At 37.9% G+C, this 16,906-nt stretch overlaps 1 protein-coding gene across 2 annotated transcripts in view; it reads left to right on the forward strand.

The window, feature by feature from the left end:
* Positions 1–16,906, forward strand: part of STXBP5L (syntaxin binding protein 5L) — a 216,494-nt gene that overhangs the window by 100,844 nt on the left and 98,744 nt on the right. For both annotated transcript variants that reach the window (XM_050897290.1, XM_050897298.1), the window contains exons 5-6: positions 4,036–4,170; positions 15,925–15,988. In XM_050897290.1, coding sequence (XP_050753247.1) covers positions 4,036–4,170; positions 15,925–15,988 — 199 coding nt within the window. The remainder of the gene's footprint in view (positions 1–4,035; positions 4,171–15,924; positions 15,989–16,906) is intronic.

Consider the following 16,906-nt stretch of genomic DNA (forward strand, 5'->3'; position numbering starts at 1 on the left):
GCAAGATTTACTAGGCAGAATATATGCCTTTCTAAAATGAGGTTAAATTTTTTGACAGTGCCTCTAAGTTATTCCATTATCTCTCTTATACTGCTTACATAATTTTAGAAATGTTTTCAGGATTTTTGCTAAAGAGTTTTTGCTTAATAAATTCTGATGTAGGTGTTTTATTTGGCACCTATTGATTTTTTTAAATTACGTTTTATATCCTGTTTTGCGCTTTGAATACATTGGAAAACTGATACAATGTTCCAGACCATGTTGGCAGCATAGGAACACCTTTTTTGATATCAGTCCGTGTCTTTTACTATTTCTTATAATGATCAATGAGATTCATATTGTGGTTTGCTGCTAAGAATGTATAATATCCACATTTCTGGCTGACTTTCTGTTAAGTGATCAACATTGACCAAATTCTCAGGTCTCCGTTTAATTGGGTTCCATGTTATCTCAATCAGATTGTCAATCTGATTAAATTTTGGCAGAAGCACTTCATACTGGCATAAATCACTACAACCCCTACCTTCTTAAGAAGAAAAATAGCTTTTCTTTCTTTCTGGCTAATGGACTGGTTTTTTGTAAAGGCATCAAAGGACATCTTAATTTGCTTGTGGGATATATGACTAATAGAGGGATACATTTCATCCACAATGAAAACTACAGTTTGAGACTTCATTGTTTTCTCTTGAAGAAATAGTTATGTAATTTCAGTACTTACTGAAATGGAAGATGTTCATTAAAAATCTGAGTCTTGCTTCAAAGCTTTTAAGCCTCAAAATCAAGTTAATATTTTCTGTAAAAGTGAGAAGTCAATAATACATAAAGCAGTTTGCATTTAATTTACATAATGTAAAAGAAAACTACTTCAGAGCAGTGCATAGTTTTCTGAGAATATGAAAATCATATGGCTGGCTTTGGTGAAGCGCAAGAACGTATTGTATTAAAATGCCTAGTAATCCCTATGCTCTAATAGGTTTGTTGCATATCTGGATTGTCTTTAAGGGAAAAGCATTTTCTTATAAGCTCACGTATTATAAAAGGTGGTATTTGATAATGTGAAATAACAGTTCGGGTAAACAATGAAGCCTCATAGGGTAGTTTTCATCATGGAATAAAGAACATGCAGAATGCTTTCTTATCTGGCTGTCCCATAAATCTATCAGAACAAAATGAAATTATTTAAGAGGAAATAGCTGAGCTTAAGAAAACAGGAAAATTTGTGGTCATTTTCTTCATTCTTTAGCAACACCTAATTCTCTTCTGGTCCTTCATACTATATATCCACACTTAGTAGTGACTGGTGCCTGGGAGTTCAGATAGGCCAGCAGGAAAGTAAGTCTAGCAACTGATGGCCAGTAGTTAGTACTTTAGTCTGATTTTTCTCTTACTGTAGGACCTTGCTCTTGAAACATTATGTTCCTGAAATTTTAAACCTAAGGTGGGCAAATGGAGGACATGGAGTAGCTGGGAAATTAGACACCCATTTAGTCTGATGGTTATTGTGGCAGTGCATGCTAGAGATCATAACTTAGAAGCAAATTTCAAAAAGGAAAAAAAGCAGACCAAAGCAGCCTTATATGGTGTCTGAGGTGATTTTGAGTCTTTATTCATAATCAGGGTATTGGATTCAGTCTTGCACTTTGGAGACCAAGTTTTCCGCAATACACTCTACTGGCTTGTGAATGGATTTACCAGAGGACTGAAAATTAATATGGTCCTAGGTGGACTTGAACCTGCTTAGTCTGATGACACAACTGCAAGAATTTGGAGTAGCAGCATTCAAGTCAACTAGGGTTCACTTTGTAACTCATGAGTTATTTGTCAGTCACTAGACATTTTCAGCACTTTCAAAGTCACAAATATTTTCTCTGCCTGTAATTTTTCAGTTTACTACAAACAAGTGCTGAATGAACATCAGTGTGAAGTGGTTAAGAGGATTTATCAACCAGGAACCAGGGAGGTTTTTGCATGGGCTGGGACCTAACAGAGCATGCATATGCTTTGGAGTGCAAGAAAGAAAAGTAGTGCTAGTACAGAAATGCAAGAAATAAAAAAATAAAAAAAAAAAAAAAATTAGGACTAAATATGAATCCAAGCGGAAGTGTAGCAAATGGTGCATCTGAAGAGAAAGCAAAAGAAATTGAGTTGTTTAGTTTAAGGAAAAGGATCAGGAAAGATGTGAAAACCAGCTTCACATTTGTAAAACTACAAAGTGAAAAGGGCAAATTGTTCTTTGCATCTGTTATGAACAGAACAATAAAGCTAACAGCTTTAACTCCAGCAAGGAATATGCAGGTGTCATACACCTTCTGCAATTTTTTCTGTCAGATATTTGTCGATCTGACTGCACCTGCAATGTAAGTACTAAGTTGCTGCTTGAAGGCATTTTCATTTATGCATACTGAACTGTAATTCCCATTCTCAAAGCAATTCTCCTGAAAAACTTGGTTCTCTTTCCACTAAAGGCACTGGAATTATTGCCAAGATCAGACAACTAATGGTAAAATTTAGCCCTGTACAGCTGGATAGAACAAAGCCTATGTCATACTTAAATCTCACTTGAATCAACAAAACAAGATTTCTGTGAAGGGTAAGCCTTATTCTGGATTCATGATTCAGTAATAATTTTCCCCATAAATTAGGATGTGAAGACCGCATATTTCAACTGTGTTCAATCCAGTGTGATACATAAGGCCAAAAACAAAAATTTTTGCTCACTTGAATGAATTCAACGTTAAGTGTTCTGACACATGATTAGATACTTGGAAAACTGCAGAACTATCCAAATATTGTGTAGAATCTGTTTGGAATACTTTTTTTTTGTTGAGAGTACCTTACAGGGAACAATTACAGAAAGTATGTGAAATTTATATAAATATTGAACAATTCCTTTAATTCAAAGGGTGGCAAATATTCTACTCAGGACTTTACATGACTGAGAGGGCCAAATTACTGGAAGATAGCCAGCACCCCTCTCACTGCTTTATAATTAATTCAGAAAGATTGCTGTACCGTAAGAATAAAAAAATTGAAATTTGTATGTTCTTAAATACTGTTTATACATTTGTGGGGGAGGAAGGTGTTAAGGATAAAAATTATTGCATAGCTGTTAAATCAAGATTGTATATAAAAGCTAGAAATAGCCTGCTTGTGGAACTGAACTATAAATATAATAACGTATGGCATGCCAAGCAAAATACCTGCTTTTTGTCAAAATTCATGAGTCTATATCATAAGATCAGATTAAGTTTCAGTCTCTGTAGGTAGCATGCATTCGATTATATTTTAGTAGCAAATGGTTTTTTATCTCGTACAGATTTAGTTTTACTTGAATGTATGTAATATCTATATAACAACTACAATATCAAAGAAATCTGAATCTACTCTTCCATCATCTGTGAAAACTTTTATGTATTATCATGAGAAACTGTTGTGACATCTTTCCAAGCTAATATAGCACTGGTTCATCACCCTGTGAGAATAATACAAATGTAGGATTCAGTGTGTCTATGATATAATACTTAACTGCACTTGGTAATGCTCTTATCTAGTGTCCTACTCTCCCAGATAGCCAATAAAGTGAATGTTTTCTTGTGCGAACGATGGTGTTACACTTCTGTTGTACAAAACATTAATCCTGCTGATGTCTATTAACTTCTGTTTGTTGAACTGGAAAAATTGCTTATTCTAAGAAAGAAAGTAAGAAAGCCTAAATTGAGAGTCTTGGATACTATCGTAGTGCAATTTACATACTCATGGAGATAACATGACTTAGTTCAGTGCTCAAGTGATATGGCTCTTTTTTTCCTGCCCTTAATATAGGCAGGCAGGATGGCCCTGTTTTGTTTCATGTTCTTTTTTATGATCTTTCTGGAGATGACCCCAAAACCTGCACGTTCTTCAGAATGCTGCGCCTGCTGGGCAGGCTTTTCTCAAGTTATAAAATGGAAAGAACAACTATTATTTCGTCTGCAAAAGTGTTAAAAAATATTGTTGATATGATATTCAGCCACTTTTTTTGTTTTTCCTTCCCAGGATTACTTACTGCCATCTACCTTTCCAGAGTAAATGGCTTTATGTTGGAACAGAGAGGGGAAATACACACATTGTAAATATTGAGTCCTTCATTCTTTCTGGATATGTTATCATGTGGAACAAGGCAATAGAACTGTAAGTGCAGACTTTTTTGCATTTGTGTCTGTGGTCATTTTCGTAGCTGTCTTAAGATTCATTTTTAAGAATCATTTGTTTTTACAAATATTAACAAATCTTTTGAAAACCTTTTATTTTAATGAATGCATGTGCAGTATTAACTGTTTTGTTACAGGACATTAAGAATTCAGATTTATGATAGAGACCATGTAATTATATTTTATATAAAAGAAAAAGTTATTTGGCAATCTGTTTAACTATTAAGTTCCATGAAACACAGATAATCATTAATCTCACAAATTCAGATTTTGCTGTTTTTATGAGGGTAGCTTGATCACCATCTCCTCCAAACATCCTATGAAGAGAATAATGGAGTATATTTGCCCTAAGACTCTGTGGACAACTTTTCTTCATTGAACTGTACAATCATGTAGATGAGAAGGGACTGGAGGTCTCTAGACTAAGCCTCCTACTCAACACAGGGCTAATTTCAAAGTTAAATCAGGCTCATCAAAACCTGATGAAGTGATCAGAAAGGTAACGAGTGTCTGTTAAATGACAGTGCTCTGATAGGCTAACACAGGTGCCTGTGTCGTGGGTATGAAATGGAGGGAGACTTACATAAAAATCTGACTGGGATAAATCTATGCTTCCTGCAAGTAAAAGCCTCAACAGAAATGAAAAATTCTTTCTCTGCTGTTTCCTCTGTGAAGTTCCAGCAAGAGGAACTGCTGTGGGCAAACTCATACTATTTCATGCAGTTTCTGAGACACATGGTTCATGTTGTGAGGAACCTGTAACCTGTGGTAATAAACTGAAATTCACCAAGCTCAGTGAACCAAGAGGACAGTATCTAAGAATAGGGCTACAGGCCTACAGTGGTGGATCTAATTCTCTGTCCCAAGCAGAGATCACATTGATAGCAACCACTTTTCTCCAAAATTCTCCCCTTTCCCTTTTTTTTTTTTTCCCTGCTATTATTACTGACTTTCACTAATCACTGTGTCCCCCAGGTTGGCAAAACTGATGCCTCATTTTCTTTCCTCCTCTCTGCCCCCACCAAACTTCATAGGCACAGTCATAAAAATCTAATTTTATCTTCAACAGAGATAAAAACAAGGATTCAAATGGTAATCAGGATTCAGACAGTCTGCTGGTAAAGCTTTCGTCCAGTTCTTAATTTTGGAATGTTTGTTTGTCCTGCCTTTGTAAGACTTCGCTCAGCTCTGCTCAGTAGTTTTGGCTGAAAATGTGGTTTAATCAAAACCAGAATTAATATGTTCATTTTGATGAGTTCTTCAGGTGGGAAGTATCTTAATTATTTTTTCTTTCTCACTTTGTTTTGGTGATGTTGACATATTAGAGGGTTTTTTGATTCCTGTATTTTAAAATGTATGTGTATATATACTATATTGAGTAGATAACGCCTTTGAGGTTTTTGAGAACAATAAATTTTCATTTTGTGTGCAATTGGAATTTTCTTTCCTCCAGACATTGGGATGCTTCTATTCTGTATGGAAATAAATCTGAAAGTTTTTTTATGAAATGGAAGCCTTCCACCAAGTTTCACTTCCTAATTTTTTCAAAATTCTTTTGGATAAATCTTTTTTTTTTTTTTTTTTTAACGGTCACAATAGAGCTTTTTCATAAGAACAGAATAGAATGATGCCTCTCTTCAATGAAAAGTATGTGGGAAATAAGGGCTGCTTACTGACAAGCTTCAGTACTGAGTTGTTGAGATAGCTTCTTGCATAGCATGTAGCCTACCTCTCTAGAACCTTTTAGTAAACAAGCAGCCTCTTGTAACTATCTTCTTTGTATTGCCTATGCAGGAGTATACCTAGATTTTCTGAAATTTTTCTTCCATAAGCTGTGAAAAGTAATGACAACATAATACAGATAGGCCTTGTCACCTCAAGTACTTGGATATGCTGTGTGGTTACCATAATAGTTTCTTCTTCTAAAAAGCTCATTTGCCATGTACTCTTTTGGTGACAATTGAGCACAGGTATTCATTCATTACTGCTTCTAGTTACATCAATCTTAACAAGTATAACTTGACCCCTGTAAGCGGTGTGCTAGTCTAAGAAGGCTGTATCCTCTCCATTCAATCTCATCATGTACTTCTTGATATGGAATGAAGTTGTCCTTGCCTGTGTTACACAGGTAGATAGGAGATCTTGTGTGTCTCCAGATTAATTTCTCTGTATTAGAGTAAGAGGCTTGTGGGGATAATGGTAATGTTTGCCACAGCAGCCACCTTTAACAGATGCTATAGCACTGCTGAAGTTGAAACTAGGTCACTTTTCTCAGTAAAGTAATTTGAACTCTCTCTGGTAACAAACTATGATATCTCTTCCAGTACTATTGCTTTCCTGCAGGAAAAACATAACTTAGATTAGCTTTTGAAGGGAATGTTATTAACTCTAAGTGTACTTCATGAGGATGGGCTTATGATAGTAGACTTGCCTTTAGAATTGTACTGAGACATATTTTTGAGAGAACAATTTTATTTTGGACCATGGGTATGTTCTTATTTGATTATATTTTTTAATCTTCACATTATTTTCACACAATCTTCACATAATTTTCACATTTTAGTGTTATAGAATCATACGATAATTCATGTTGGAAGGCTTCTCTGGAATTTTCTAGACCAACTTCCTGCTCGCAGTAAGATCAGCTATGAGACCAGGTTGTTCAGGGCTTTATAAGTTCACAGGGCCTGTTGATGTTAGGTACTTTCAAAGATGAAAGAAAATAGGAAAATGTATGTATGTAAAACTTCAGGAACAGCTTCAGCCTTACCATGAACAATGTAAGAGGTAATAGTGCTCATAACATTGTTTTTCATTCTGAGATAGATTATATCATTTCAGAGTGTGGGATTAGTTTGAAGATGTTACTATTCTCTATAAAGCTTGGAAGGAGAGGGTTTACCTTCTGTGCAAGCATATTTGTGTCAAACTTATTGGCAAGGAACGACCAGTAAAAGCGATTGCTCTGCTGCTATATTCAAGTCCTCAGTTTAGACAGAGGGTTTATAAATAGAATTTTGAGTGTGTCAGATTTGTGTATCATCTGCACAAACAAGCCTGAAGGAGAGTTCTTCCCTCTTTGTGCAACTTTCATCCAGTTTCTAAAATTGCAGACTAAGTCTACCAATATAACTTGACTTTCTTTCAAAATCCCTCCTCATTTTTTTCACTGACTTGTACCTACTTCTAATGAAATCTCCATGAATTTTCATAATGTCGATTTAATTCAATTGTCATTAAGATTTCAAGGCTTTACAGTGAAAACCAATAGGAGATTGAACTGGTTAATTTTTTAAAAACCTGAAATGCTTTGACTTTGGAATGTTAAACTATATATTACCATACCTAAGTCACGGTAAAGCCAGATCACAGCTCATTGGGGGAGGAGGGGGAGCAAACCAGCTGAAATTCCAGTTCTCTTAGTTTTTCAGAACATTGTTGAAGAGGGTCTCCATATACATTGCTAACACTATGGCCAAGGTAACTTGAAGAGGTCAGAATATCTGTGTTGTCATTTCCCCCTTTGGAAAACACCTACAAGTTGCATTCTAGACTTCCATCATGGACTGAATTTGTCCCTCTAAGGTCATGATGACGTTGCTCAGTAAATAATATAATAAATGGTATTGCATAGGTGAAAAAAATATGGAGCACAGAAAACATATTCCAACAATTCATTTTAGTCTGTTCCTGGACTTACCAAGGTTTCAATCCCACAAGAAGTTTCATCACACTTCCTGAGATTAATTCATTCCAGAGAACATAACTCTCATCCTCAGGAAAAAAAACCATTGTCGGTCAGTGAGGCCCATCAAATGACTGCAAGAATTTTTTTTTTTTGTAACAGTGATTCTGTTGCAGTGAAAGACTGAGGTGAAGAGGCTTAGTAGTTTAAAGAATTGAAGGAGAAACAAGTTTGGATGTAACATTTTTAGACTTTGCATATGATGCAAGAAATCCTATCACCTTGTCCTGCATGGCTACTTTGACTTATAAAGTTGAATTTAGTTTGGTTTTGGTGGTTTTTTTGTTACCATTTGTGATTTTGTTGCCTACTTTTGTATCTAAATATACTGACAGATCTGTAGAGTACTATATTTTGGAGTAATAGTGGTTTTCTCATTATGATCTGTCCAGAAGCATCTAGTAGAGATATATGTCAAGAAGATGGTTGCAATACCTATTTTATCATAGGGATTATTGTCTTTTCATACAGGAGAGATCATCCAGCTTGCTTAAACAGTATCTAATATTAGTGAGAAATTAAGGCCTGAATAGACTAATAATGCAAAGGAAACATGACATTTTTTGTTTGAGATTATTTTCAGTACAGAGGCATAACTGATTCTAGAAGTTACAGGAAAAGTTCCTTTATAAATTGTGTGCACTGTCTAAGTTTCAGTGGACTTGGCCTTGTTGGGAGCTGAGAAAGAACAGTAGAATATGGGGAGTTTTAGAAACATTTTCTCTAGCAATTCTTGTCTCAACCATTTCTATCATCTCGTGCATTGTCACTCTCTCAGACCACACTGTAACATCTTTTCAGCTAAGAATGAAGAATAACTCAAAACTCTTTCACTTGTCATTTCTCTGTCATGTAGCAGAGCTAGTCCTTTGCCAGAGATGTTTGGGGCTCATGATACTGTTTGGTTTTCTACTCTCTAATAAGCAAACAGTTTCTCTCTTTTCCTTCAAAATGTTTGGAAACAGGTCTGGAAGAGAAAAATAGTCAATGAGCCCAGCGTGTCTCTATTTACTCCAACTACAGTGAGATTAATTTTCTCAGCCTGCAGGATCATACATTTTGGAAGGTCATCTGCTGTTGGGAAGGAAAGGAAGATTTTGATAGGAGTCCACTGAACTCCAAAAATGAGAAATCTGAATTGTAAGCCCCCTTCCCAAGCATGCAGATTCCAGTGTTTGAACACCTGACTAACTAATGAATGAATAACTGAAACTTGTCAAAATTTATGGGATTTGGAGTATCAAAGAATTGGGCAAATTGGAACTCAGTTATGACAGAGCCATAACTTGGTCTTTCCTTTCTTAGCCCTTTCCTTGCCCATCCCCATTTCCTAGATGTGTCTCAGAGCCAGCAGTTCCACAGCAGTGAAGGAAAGCAGCATGCACGAGGAGAAGTCGCAGTCTAGGAGCAACTGCTACCCCCTCTGTGCACAAACCCAAATGGAAATAGTTCCCAGTATAAAGAAAGTGCAATTTGCAAGGCGTCCTTCTAGACATTGTAGAAATTGTGTCTAAGACTCAGAGTTGCATCTTGAGGTTGAACTGATTCTTACTTACTCCAGTTCCCAGCTTTGGTCCACAGTATGTGAATAATGTATCTAACTTATGCTTTTTAATTTCTCTGTGATTCTACCAATGAAAAGAAAGTCTTAAAATCTCTGGTGTGCTGCACCTTTGTGGAAGGCAGAACTGCAGAAGATGTCTCACTACTGGCACTACAGAAGTATCTGCTTATGCTCATGCTTTTCTCAGCACCGTCACATTCAGTCAACTCCAACTCTGTAACAATGACTAATATAGAAGTTTTCCTTTTTTTTTTTTCCCCCTCCTAACTCCTTCTACCACTTTCTACCTCCAGATTTTCATTCTTCTCAGAAATCATTACAGTGTTTCTGTAATTGTGCAGGCTATTTTTTTCAAAAGGAAAATTGTTTTCTCTTTATTTGATTCTATTTTGTCATATATTACTTTTACCTGCTTTAAAGATTGTCGTGGTATTTGAAGTTCTTACAACAGTATGTAAGTCACTCTGTTTCTTAGAGTGCATAAAACTTCCCAGAGTGATTGAGGAATACATCACCTATGTACTTTCCACATTTTCCTGGGTCCAAATTACAACATTGCTGAAGACTTCTTTTTGAGCTTTCTAATTTTAGAATAAAATATATAAAAGCTTGCATCCTTACAAGTTTTTTGAAGACTCCTGTTTTACAGCGAATGGTTTCTTCATTTCAGTCGTGTTCTTCTGAGCAAGAATCAAGTCTTACGGCATATCAGCGCTCTCATCTCCCAAAATGAACATGCACCAAATAAATTAATACCTGCTGCTGTCAGCAATAACTTCTGATGAAGTGCAAAACAGCTCAAAGTATCACTAGTTTCTTAACAAACTTCTAGTTCTGTACAGCTGTCATGGGAACCTTTTGTTCCATTTTTCAATTCTTCTGCAGTCTGTTTTTGTGGGCTTAAAGGTCAACGAAGGCTATGAAATGTTGCAATCTTTTGTATCATTAGCTAATACCTTCTTCTTACTCAGTTGAAGGTAGCTTTTGCTTCAGGAATTTTTTACTGCAAATCATTGCTGATATTTTTTGGACTTGACCTTTTTTTTTTTTCCTTCTTTCTGCTGTGTATGGACTTGGCTTCGTGTTTTATCCTTTTCGTGTCTTTCCAGAGCTTTTATTTTCTCAGTCATTCTCAGCTGTAACCCAGCTAGTATTTGGGAATGAAGAATTCTCTGCTCGACCATTTCACTTATGCCTTATTTTCGCCTGCTGATTCTTCCTTATTTTCCCCTTTCTCAAGGGATAGGATCTAGTTAGTTTTTACACAGGCTCCTAACGCCAGCTTGAAGGAATGCCTATGCACAAGTATCTGGCATTAACAGTAGTGTGTTTTGTTCATGATAGCTTCAAATGTGGTTGGTTTCCCAGTCCCTCTTCATCCTTTCCAGGAGCTGCTGGATCTCTGCTTTTGCTTTTAATGTAATTCAACAGTGTTTTTCTTTCTTTGTATGCTGTTCCACAATGACAGCATACAACTTTCCAGTCTCCTTGACAACTCTACTGTAATAGCAATGAGGGGAAACAAAACATTTTATATATACTAAAGCTACATGAGGCAAAATGTTTTTGTGCATGGACATTTCCATATGCAGTATAATTTACTGCATGAAAGTAGTAGCTACTGTGTCTGTAGCTCTGATAGTGTTTCATGAGTTCTGTAAACTAATATTATTGATGTAATAGAGTTAACTAAATAATTGCTTCATTTAATCCTGCTTGTAGTGCAGTCATGATGTCTACCCTTAGGAGAAATTGACTGTAGAGCCTCATGCCTGGCACTCCTTTTACAAGCAACACTTCTCTAGGGCTCCTAAAAACATTGCTATTATTTCTATTTATACATACTTTCCTTGAGGAGACAAGAAGATGCAAGAAGTGAGGCACTGATCTGCCTTTGGCAGACTATACTTGGTCTTAGTGTGGTGCAAAAGACTAGCTTTGGGTTCCTAGCCACAGTCCTGCACTAGGAAAGAGATATCACTTCAGGAGAAGCAAGCAAGATGTATTGCCAGAGAAGATTTATCATGTCTTTCCTTCTGTATCCAGCCATAGGGCAGGTTCAGAGCAACAAGTGAAAGACTATGTAGAATGGAGAAAGTTACAACCCTTTCACACACAGTTTTCTTTCCTGCTCCATCTGAACTGGTGTTATTTTGTATCAGTATATCCTCCCACAAGATGGGACTGTGCATGTCCCATCCCAAACCAAACCAAAAGCTTTGTGCTGCACCTTGTGAATATTTCTTGTTGTTTAGTCCAAAGAGGAATCAGTTTTGATGCAAATACTTTACCTGATATGTATAAAAAAACAATGTTTCTTGGAGCCCCAGAAAGGCAGTGCAGGAGGACTGCCAGGGAGTAGACTCTACAATTCCAAAAAGCTTCAGGAACATCTGTTGTCATCACCCCAGAAACTCTGTGTGTGATCTTATCTGCGATGGCACGTCTGAAATGAGTTTTAGGATATACAAGTATTTGAAGAAGATCCTTTCTCATTTCCTGACAGAGTTAGTGTTATGACTGCCAAACTTAATAGACTCTCTGTTTCATCTTATCTATGTATAATCAAAGCTGGCAGCTGCTAAGCAATCAAGGTATTTGTGGTGGGTGGACCCTGGCTGGTTGTGAGACCCCCACTCAGCTGGCTCTCTCACTCCCCCTCCTCAGCAGGACAGGGAAAGAAAATAAGATGGAAAAGTTCATGGGTCAAGATAAAGACAGGGTAGAGTACTACTACTACAATTACTGTCAATGGGCAAAACAGACTTGAATTGAAGAAAATTAATTTAATTTATTGCCAGTTAAAATAGAGTAGAATGGTGAGAAACAAAGACAAAAACTAAAACACCTTCCCCCCAACCCCCATTTTTCCTAGGCTCAACTTGACTCCTTCCTTCCCAACTTCTCTACCTCCTTCCCCTCCTCCCCCCTGAGCAGTGCAGGGGGATGGGGAATGGGGGTTGTGGTCATTCCATTAGCAGGGCACAGCTGAGCCCCGCAGCCAAGATGGTGGCGCTTCTGGGAAAACAAATTTTAAAAAGGGCAAAAAATGCTGCACAGGCAGTGAGGAAAAAAGTGTGAGAAACAGCCCTGTGAGCAGCAAGGTCAGTGAAGGAGGAGGGGAGGAGGTGCTGCAAGCACCAAAGCAGAGATTCCCCTGCTGCCTGTGGAGAGGACCACGCCAGAGCAGATATTTCTCCTGTAGCCCATGGAAGACCCCACACTGGAGGAGGTGGATATGACCACAACCCCCATTCTGTGCTGCTCCCTCCTCCTCACACTGTTCCCCTGCTCCAGTACAGGTCCTTCCACAGGCTGCAGTCCTTCCAGATAAACCTGCTCCAGTGTGGGCTCTCCACAGGCTGCAGTTCCTTCAGGAATTATCCACCTCCTCCAGCTGAGGTCTTAGTATGGAAATCCAAGGCTATGCCCCTGAAAGAATAGAAGATAAAAATAAGACTGGTAGTAAAAGACAGTTTTATATCATTTACAGAGGAGCAACTAGTCTGTGTGACAATGAAAGTATAATTAGCCTAAAGTTAGATGTCATGTAGAGTGACTACAGCTCATGTAAGAATTTGCTTCTACCCAAAGACAAATGGATACATTCTTTGGTAAGCAATGATGTATGTATCTTAAAAAGAAAATGGTGGTTGCACAGATTTATCTAAATTGTTCTTGACTTTTAAAATTGCTAAGTACAAAAAGCAGCCTAGATGGGATCAACCTTTAGCTTAGAAAGACAGTATGCTCTTTCCCTTTCTCCCTCCATTTGCCCCGATTTTGCCAATATTCTTGGTCAAGTACCAATACTGGTATGGCCAAGCAACCCAGCCTGCATATTGGTTGGTTCAATGGGCTGGGATAACCGCCCAAACAAGTATGCCTTGTCAGCCTGTGTGTGCTCCTTCCACCATTTTGTCTGTTGCCACCTTAGTCATGCCTGATGTTTGCTTGGCTCTGCTCCCTCTTCTGTCATCTGTCAGTGGTTCTTATCTGGCTAAAAAGTAAAATTTCTTATGCTGCCTGTTCTCTTCACTGTTTTTTCTCTTATTCTTATGCTTCCTCCTTTGCCTGTCATGGCATAGGCAGCACGTGCCCCAAACAGACCTAGTTCTTTCCATCGACATACTCTGACCAGTTCAGCTAGGTGAACCTATGTCAGAAATGAAGTTCAAAGCAGCCTTGAATGTCCCAAGATGTCATATTCACTCCCTATGGACAGACGTACAAGATGTGTGTGGGTCTAAGCACTGCTTGCAAATATCCTCATCTCATCCCTCAGTTCCCCATCACTGCCTACCTACCCTGCCTGCTCCAAGGTCTGGTGATGTGGAAATGATTTTTTTTACTCCAGTACAGGTTACTCAGAAACAGAAGCTCAGCCAGAGGAGTTGGCTTGCATAGGAATGACAGCCAGATCTCCTGCTAACTGCATCTCTGCAAAAATTGTTGTGTGCCATGTCTCAAGCCAAATGGGTACTTGTTGCTGGCACCATTAAAGACAGTCTGTATAGAATATTACTGTATAAACTGGCTGTCCACTGCTTTCCTGCTGATCTCACTTCTGTGCTGGGATATGTTGCAAAAGGCTCCTGCAGAAGCCTTGCTCACCAAGACCTCATGTAGAAAAGTAACATGCTGCAGGTATCTGTGGAAACGTGATCTGCCAAAACTGAAGATGGTGGCATGGGATCATCTCACAGAGAAGATTCACCAAGGAAGGGGCTTGCCACATTGCCACTAGCTTTGTGTATGCAGCTAGCAGTAATGTTAAAATATATGTGAAGAGGTGGGTATAGTCTTGGAAGGTTGTCTGGCCTTTAGGTAACTTGAAGTTTTCTATCATCTCTTTGGCCTGGAATAAATTTAGTTTGGAAGGTCTAAGGATGTCTGGAGTAATTTTTCATTGTCTTTAGCTCAGAGGTAAATATCAGATAAGGTCTTTGCCACTCTGCTTTGGCCCAGCGTTGGTACATGACTAAATAGTGGGCAAAAAATAGAGGCCAGAGGAAAGTGTGCATGCTTTCAAGAGTGTTGGAGCATACTGTTTTTGGAAGGAGGAGTCTATGAGGATATGGATTACTCCACAGTATTTTAATGTTTGAGTTACCTGGGAATTTTTGCGTACCACTCTCAATCTTGATTTGGAGTCTGACCTGGTAGAACAGAGGCCAGTTTTGCTATGGTGCAATATTTGAGCCAAAGGAAGAGGAACACTGTTAATTTAGGAAAATCCTGTGAGTAGTTTGGCTGGAGAACCTTGTTTTGGTTTGTTTCTTGAATTCTCTTGCAGATTGTTTTAAACCTTGGAGCCTAGGTAGTTTTAGGTATGACTTCCAGATAAATTCTTAGCTTTATGGGCCCTGCCAATCTCTGCCATATTTTTTTTCCTGGTGACCTTTGGTGAACCAAGACCAGCCATACAAGTCTAGATCCTAAGCTGAACTCCAAGGGACATGTGCTCTGACCCCAGAACCTAGATGGAAGAAAGGTCCTGTTCTGTGCAGTCGTTCAAATAGCCTGAAGCTTTGTGGACTGGTGCTTGTCTTCTTGCCCTGTATGACTGCCAGGGCCTAAAGGTCTGGTCAGAAAAGATGACAGTTGAAAAATCTTCATCTGTCCATGCAGTTTTCTATGATTTGCATTTGCTGTCAGGTGCTGGACATCAATGACCTAAGCAGCAGTCCCTGTACTAAGTTGCATACTATGTTGTTGGTACATGTTACAAAAAGAGAGGGGACAGCGAGAACAATAAGTAATCTTTATGGAGGCTTACGAAGACTCATGGGATGGGTCTTATGGCTGAGGAGCCTTGCTGAACATGCATCGTGGGTATAACTGTATTAGTTGGTCTGAAGATGTCATAAGGCTTTATAGAATAGACAAAGGCAAGATGCTTCATTTCTGAAACCCCACTGCAGTAATGCTACCTGATAGAGCAGTGTAGGTGAGGTTACTGAAGCCCTGTCATTAATGAGATAGGCACTTGTTGAGTCTTGTTATCAGTATTTTGAATGAATCCAGTGAAGACTTTGCAAATCCTTGGCAGATTAGCCTTGAAATGGAGCAAGTGAGGAGGGAGGGCAGAAAGAGAGGGAGTGAAGAATAGAAAAGGCAAAAAAGCCTGAGAAATGAGAGGGGAAAAAAATTACTGTAATAGGAGGAATAGTCAGATTTTTTAAAAAAATAGAAGAAAGGATTCATCAACAAAGGAGAATCTTTGCCTATAATGGCAAAGAGGAAATAGAGAAGAACATGAAAAGATATGGAAAACTTTCAGATAGTTATCTTCCCCTGTTGGGCTTTTTAGAATGACTTTTAAACCATTGGAGGTACACGTTAACACACCTAGAAATTAAGGTAAGCATCTAGCTCTTCATACAAAAAGCATTCACAGATTTGAATTGATTTTTGTCTTGCAGATCCACAAAGACTCACCCTGGGCCAGTTGTGCATTTAAGTGACAGCCCAAGAGATGAGGGAAAAGTGAGTACAACTAATGGTATAAAACTTTGCAACATTTCATAGCCTTTATCTGCCTTGATAGCTCTTTCTTTTTGCTTGCACACTAATTTTATCATCTGCTTTCTTTCTATATTTGCAAGGTCACTTTTACTATTTTACAATTTTCAAGAAAAAAATTCTTTTTGTACAATTGTAATGAGTAAAAAATCTGTGATACAGACAACATACTGTACTTTGAAACCTATAGCCAATCAAAATTGTTCCTGATTAAATAAACTTGACTTTGCTTAAGTAAGAATTGACTAAAAACTGTATCATGACTTCAGTACTTGGATAAACATGCTATTATTGAAGGCATTATAGTAAGTTTTCATAAGATAATAAGTCTTTTCTTATACAAGGATAATAACAATAGTAACCTACGTTTGGAACTTGCTGCTGTTTGTGAACTGAGTTGAGAATAGCAAAGACCTGTCAACAAGTGGAAGCAAGACATATAGTCAGAGTGTTAGGGTCGTGATTGATACCATCAGGAGGCAAAATCAGAGTTGGCTTTATTTGTGTGGCAGCTTTTCCAAAATGAAATCTGGTTGCCAGAATACCAGTTTTATTAGAGTTTTTTTATTTATGTGTTACTGCTGAATTTTTGAGCATTTTGCCTGTGTGGAAGGGGCATTTAACTAGCTCATCATTTTTTATCACTTTTGCCAATTGCATTTTAGTGTGTATTTATAAAGGACTGCATCTTACAAATGGTGTATCTATTTGACAGTGTGCCTCACATAACAGCTGATGGTTATTGCAAACTAGCAGCAGTTTGAATTTCTGATACTGATATGGGGGACATTATGCTGAAATTAATATGGGTACCTAGGAAAACACTGATGACTACATCTGAATTTCATTTGCATTATCTGTCCTTGGACTTACCCATATTGC

This window comes from Gymnogyps californianus, chromosome 1 (assembly GCF_018139145.2).
Source record: "Gymnogyps californianus isolate 813 chromosome 1, ASM1813914v2, whole genome shotgun sequence".
Lineage (NCBI taxonomy): Eukaryota > Metazoa > Chordata > Aves > Accipitriformes > Cathartidae > Gymnogyps > Gymnogyps californianus.